The sequence below is a fragment of the Musca vetustissima genome, unplaced genomic scaffold (genome assembly GCF_032173495.1).
Source record: "Musca vetustissima isolate MV318-11 ecotype Yass unplaced genomic scaffold, APGP_CSIRO_Mvet_v1 utg11622, whole genome shotgun sequence".
In the NCBI taxonomy this organism is placed as follows: domain Eukaryota; kingdom Metazoa; phylum Arthropoda; class Insecta; order Diptera; family Muscidae; genus Musca; species Musca vetustissima.
The window spans coordinates 144,030-150,270 of record NW_026876190.1 but is presented as its reverse complement, the minus strand read 5'-3'; the positions used below and the strand labels follow the sequence as shown (position 1 = coordinate 150,270).

General features: G+C 41.4%; 1 protein-coding gene across 1 annotated transcript; it reads right to left on the bottom strand.

The window, feature by feature from the left end:
- Nucleotides 1-444: 444 nt before the first annotated feature.
- On the bottom strand, nt 445-1,550 carry LOC133338663 (small glutamine-rich tetratricopeptide repeat-containing protein beta). Its single transcript, XM_061546833.1, has one exon. The coding sequence runs from the start codon at nt 1,492-1,494 to the stop codon at nt 445-447; it is 1,050 nt and encodes a 349-aa protein (XP_061402817.1). The 5' UTR covers nt 1,495-1,550.
- Nucleotides 1,551-6,241: the final 4,691 nt, after the last annotated feature.

Here is a 6,241-nt window from a genome sequence, read left to right as displayed (position 1 = left end):
AAACAACAAATAAATGTGTGTGTATATATATTTGCTTATTTTGAAGCACTTTATATAATATATTTTGCATATATAAGCATTTTTTTCTTTCATTTTTTATATACTATATTTTTAAAATATCGTTAGAATATTTCATAAATAGTTCAAAGAAACATGAACATTATCATTATTACTATTAATTTTTCTTTATACATATTTCACTTTTTGTTTTTAAATCTACCATTTGTTTTATTGAATTCTATCAAAAAGACAAGAGGAGAAAAAGGGCAAATGCAAATAAAATTAATAGAGATAAAATAATAATACAGAATCTAATTAAAGAAGAAAATAAAGAACATTAGTAATAATTATCATAAAAAGGAAATATTTTATAGATATTGTGACGTCTATTTAAAAAAAAAAATACCCAACAAATTCGAAAATGTTTTCATTCAACTTTGTCCTTTAATTTGATGATGGTGGTGGCTGTTGATCATTATTCGATGAAGAGTTTTGATTGTTGCCCGTATTAGCAGCACCACCTTGACTTGCGGCCGCCAATTGTTGAGCAAAACCTTGGAACAATTGTAACATATCATTGGGCATGGGTCCAACACCGCCCGCGCCGCCACCCAAACCGCCAAGACCTCCGATGCCACCAGCACCGCCACCACCACCTTGCATTCCCGAGAACAATTGACCAATGGTATTCATGACCATGGGATTTTGTGTCATTGACTGCAATTGTTCCAAATCGATTTCGGCACTACTGAACAAATTACGAATGGCAGGATTGGAAATCATTGCGTTGAGACCCTCTTGAAGATTGGGTATCACATTTGCACCGACATGATTGCGGGCATTACGGGCAACCTCCAAATTATTGCGATAATCTTGATTATCGGGTTCCAATTCTATAGCCTTGGCATATGCCTGTTGGGCCTCTTCGTACTTGCCCAAGTTGGAGTAGGCAATACCCAAACGTCCATAGGCCTTACCATAACTGGGATTATATACGAGGGCAGATTTACAATCGGTAATGGCCTTTTCATTATCACCCAAACGAATATAGGCCGCAGCACGATTACAATAGAATATCGGATTCTTGGGATCGTAGGTGATAGCACGATTATACTGCAGCAAGGCTTCATTGTATTTGCCATCCTTCATCAGGCGATTACCTTCGTTCTTAATGGCCTCTGTCATTTTCAAAATTTCTGGATTCCTTTCGACATAGTGCATTTCGAACAGCTCGTAAAGATTCACCTCTTTGGCATTTACTTTTGATGTGCTCGATGCCTCTGTGGCACCGGCTTCGCCAGCCGGCGCTGCTGTTGTCTGTGACTGTTCCTCTGCCACCGCTTCTTCTTCGCCCAGATCAAAGGCTGCCTGCAGACATTGAATTGCCACTTCACAGCTCTCCTGGGCATCTGGAGAAAATGCCTGTGAATCGATTTGTTTCTTCAGGTAGTCAATAAAGCTACGAACAAATGTCTGCTGTACTTCGTCCGGCATCTTAGTAACAATTCTATTTATATAAAAAAATACTTCTTGAAATTCACACGTCAAATGTTAGAACAAATTTTTTTCCGGAATACGACGGATATTTTCTAAAAATGTGCCTCTTTTTTCTCTTGTGGAGAATAGGGTTGCCAAAGGTGAATAAATAAATTTGTTATCATTTGACCTAAATGAAGTTAGCAACGTAAAGCAGAACGTAACAGTGACGTATATACATTAAATGAAATCTGTTTTAATAAAACCCGTCATTTAAAGTACGTTTACACATACAAACGATTTATTGGAGATATATTTGTTCCTATTTCATACGTTCAATTCCAAATGTGTCTGGCTGGAGCAAGTATATACATAAGTGGTCTGTTCCATTTCTACAAGAATCTACTACTTTTTACTTTGATAACAAATTTATCTTTTTGATATCGAAGAAAATAGTAAAATCTAGTAGATTCTTGCAGTATGGGAACAGACCAAAGGTGATTTTTACTCGAGAAATTTGGCAGTGTATAAATGGTAACCAGGAATGCCAATAGCTTAGAACCGCAAGAAATATGACTATCATATTCTCTGGACCCCCAAAATTGTTCCATATAAACGTTAGTTGTTATAAACGATATCAAATAAAGTGTAGACTTTTTTCGGGACTTTTGGACATCGATAACGAATGTAATTTTATTTAATTTTTATTTCAATTGGTTAAAGGGGAAACACATACGAGGATTCAGGTCTGGCCTGTTAAAGTACATTTACATATACGATTTTAAATCGACTCGATAAACGAAATCCAATACACCCTAATTGTAATAGTATCATGGTTTAAAATAAACCCTGCCGTTCGGTGATTTATGGTAATGTGTCATCAATTCGCGCCCAATACGAATTGAGACGACTACACCATCCTGATCTCAGTTGTGCCAGCACCACTCTCGTTTGTCCCGGTAGCTGCTGCTCTTCTGCTGCTATCGATGGCGGGTGAACCCCGAGGGTTGTATTCACTCTGTATTTTTGAATTGCTTCCTCAACTGCATCCGAGCGAATACGATTCAAACCTGCTTGATAGGCCTGCTGATCTAGAGGCTCTCTTTTATACCTCTGGACTTCTCTCTCTAGATCATGAAGATCCTTCCTGACGTGCCTGGGCGGTGGGTGCCTATCTTTTAGGTTGTGGTTAGGATGGCTGCTTCTGCAGCACCCAAGGAGATATTGCACCGACAACATCATGTAAGTGGTCTATCGGAGTCATGATGGCGGCATTTTGGCAAGATTGAATATTTTTCAATTGCGTGGCACTTACGTTGGCGTACCACACTGGAGCCGCATAATTTACCACAGACCGGCCTATTGCATGGTACAATTATAAAAGGTAACAGCAAATCCCAGCTGATTCGATTCCAACGTAATACTAGTGTCATTTGAATTTGACAAATTATGTTTTTAAAAATCACCCAACAGGAAAATTGGGAACGGATACAATTTGAAATTTTTCTTTATTAAATGTGCTCCCGTATTCAATTTACTCAATCTGCCTGCTGGGAAAGTTTGAGGAAGCAAATCTTTCTTCAAGGAATAACTCGCTATTCCCAGCATTTTCATATGTGTTACACATATATATGGCAATGGCTCAATTATAGGAAAGATGTGGAAGCGATAGAAATATAAATTTGACACATTTTCATTCATGTTTTTCAATTTTTATTTTGAGTATTCAAAAATATTTCATTTTCAAAATAAAAATAATTTGATGATAATTTGTTTGTTTGTTTACATTTTTCTGTCAAATGAGTTGACACTAGTAGAACTTACAACAACAAATTTACATGTGGTTGTTGTATCGTTTTTTGTACAACAACACTTGCTGTTACCTTCTATTATTATACCATGGGCCTATTGCTTTGTAGGTTGTCAACAAGGTTTCTTTATCAGCTCCCCAAGTACTGCCGGCTAGTGACTTGAGAACCTTGTTCCTGCTCCTGACCTTATTGCAAATAGCTGTGGCATGCGCGGACGACTTCTAAAGGCTATCGAATGTGACCCCTAGAACCTTGGGATAATTTGTGGTCGGTTTTATGGACCCATCGACCTACACATTCAAGGGTAGCCTCATCTCCGCTGTCCATGTGGTAAACAGTGTTGCCGTTGACATTGTGGTGGATATTTTCATATTCTTCGCGTGGAAAATCTCTGCTAAATTAGCGAGATAGGCATTCACCCGATCGCATATGTCATATATTTTGGGCCCCGAGCCCATGAGCGTACAATCATCCGCGTACGTTATGATCTCAACGCCGTCAGGTGGGCGTGGAATACCAGAAATGTAGATGTTGAACAGTTCCGGAGATATCACCCACCTTGGGAACTCCCTGTTTCACTCTACGGGTCTTGGACTTCTTGTTTCTGAATTCCACGTACGACTGGCGCCCGCACATATAATCAATGACCCAACGTTTCAAACTTGGCTGGAGGGTCGTTCCTTCGACGTCCTCGAAAAGCATGGCGTGATTGACAGTATCAAATGCTTTTGATAAGTCAAGCGCCATTCGTCAAGTCAAGTCCATTCGCGATGCGAGCGGAAATGGCGTGTAAAGCTGTTGTTGTACTAAGCTTCTTCCGAAATCCGTGTTGATGATCAGCACCTGCGTAGCATTCTCTGATGCTTGGGATTAGAAGGGCCTCGAGAGTCTTGGCTACTGGCGACAAAAGTGAAATCGGCCTGTACGATTCACCTTTGCTGGCATCCTTGCCTGGCTTTAGTAGCGGGGCCACCCTGCCCATTTTCCAGACATCGGGAACTTTTAGGGTGGCTAACGACAAGTTGAGGACCTTAGTCAGGTACTCTACTCCTGGTTCGTCCAGTTGCTTCAACATCACCATAGAGATTCCATCTGGACCAAGCACCTTCGATGACTTTGCGCTTCTGATGACATTTGCAACATCATCCAACGTAAATTGTGGTGGTTCCTCCTCGGCCTTGAGAGATCGAATGCGTCGCAATGCTCTTCCCATCGCTCTGTCGCTCTCGGGGTGCTCAATAAATAGCCGGTTAAAATAACTCGCGCGCCTCTTCGGATCTGTCACCTCAGCGCCGTTAAATGTGCAGAAGTCCGTTTCACCGTTTACCACAATTTACTCGATCCGGTACCGATGGTGCAACACTTTAGATGTTCTAGCCACTTTATCCGCTTATGCTCGCCGACTAATATATTGACTTCAAGGGTTTGTACGACGAAGCTCATCACGCTCATTCGCTAATCCCGCTGCATCTGCTGAGAAATTAGGTCTTAATTCGGGTATTCGACCAGCAGGTATATAGCGAGCTGCAGCAATGATGATGTCCAGGAAATTCGTTTCTGCTACCCGAGCATCTGAAGAATTGGGCAGTTCTCTAAAGCGACGATTGTTGAAATCTCTGAACTATTGCTAATTAGCTTTCCCACGGTTAAGAAAAGTACGGCGTTCAGATATTATGAAGTCGAGAGGTGGTCTGACCCAATTGAAATGGCGGGTTGCCAAGTCACGTCATTCGTCAGACTCGGGACACGATGGATATGTCCGGTGAGCTCTGGCAATCTCTCCTTATCCTGGTGGGTACATCCTCATTCATCGTGCAGAACGCAGAGCTATCAATTTGCTCGGCCAGCGCCAGCCTCCTCCGGTCATTACCTAAGACGGAATGCCATAATACATGGAGGGCATAAAAATCCCCTAGCACCAGACGGTTATTGTCTTCCAAAAGATAACTAATGTCAGGCAAGTAACGTGGGACATACGTTATACACGTTAAACACCTATACCTCGTTATACACGTTAAACACTTATACGGCGGGATATACACGTTAAACACCTATACCTCGGCGGTTCCACACTTGACTTGACACTCGATGTAAGGGTCATTAGAGTCAAGCTCATACGAAATAGGTCTGTACTGGACAGAATGGTGTAATAGGAATGCTATTCTTCCAACTCAACTTCTTGTACGTTCATTCCTTAAGTCCTGATTTATATTAGGCGAGTTTACTTGCGGCAATTTTTATCGTTCTCTTTTGAACTTGCTCCATGCGTCTATACAAGGCAATTCGGTTTCCAAAATATTTTTTTATTTGTTGTTTTTTCACATTTAAATATATACATATAAAATGTCAACAAATACGAAATACACAAAACGAATTGCCAACTCGGTAACTTTTTTTTCTTCTACAAACAAAGGCTTGCCGCAAGTAAACTCGCCTAATCTAAATCAAGACTAAGACGTATCCATCACAACTGTAAAGCCTACTAGTATTACTCAGCTTCGTTTCCTGGATCGCCGCGACCATGATATTTCTGCGGCTCATAAACTCCACTATTTCGCTGATTTTTCCTCGAAGTCCATCGTAGTTGAATTGGAGAAACGATACAATATCCGGAGTTGTGACAGCAATGCGCGGTGTTAGTGGCTGCGGCGCCGACTGCTGTTGTGGAGATTGCGGAGGAGTGTCGTAATCGAATGACGACGACGATGATATCGTGGACCTCGATAACGACTCGCTGGGATCTGCGTTGGCGCAGCACGGTTCATTGTAGTCCCTACCGCTGTACTCCTGTACCCGGTTTAAATCGGAACAATTCCGAAAGTGTACCCATTCTCCGCATCCATTGCATTTCACCCATGTTGACCTGCGGTGGATGCGTATTTTCAAACTGAGCAGATCCCGGCTCGGACCAGGAGACACATACACATATAACTGGGGTGGTAGCCGCTGGCCGA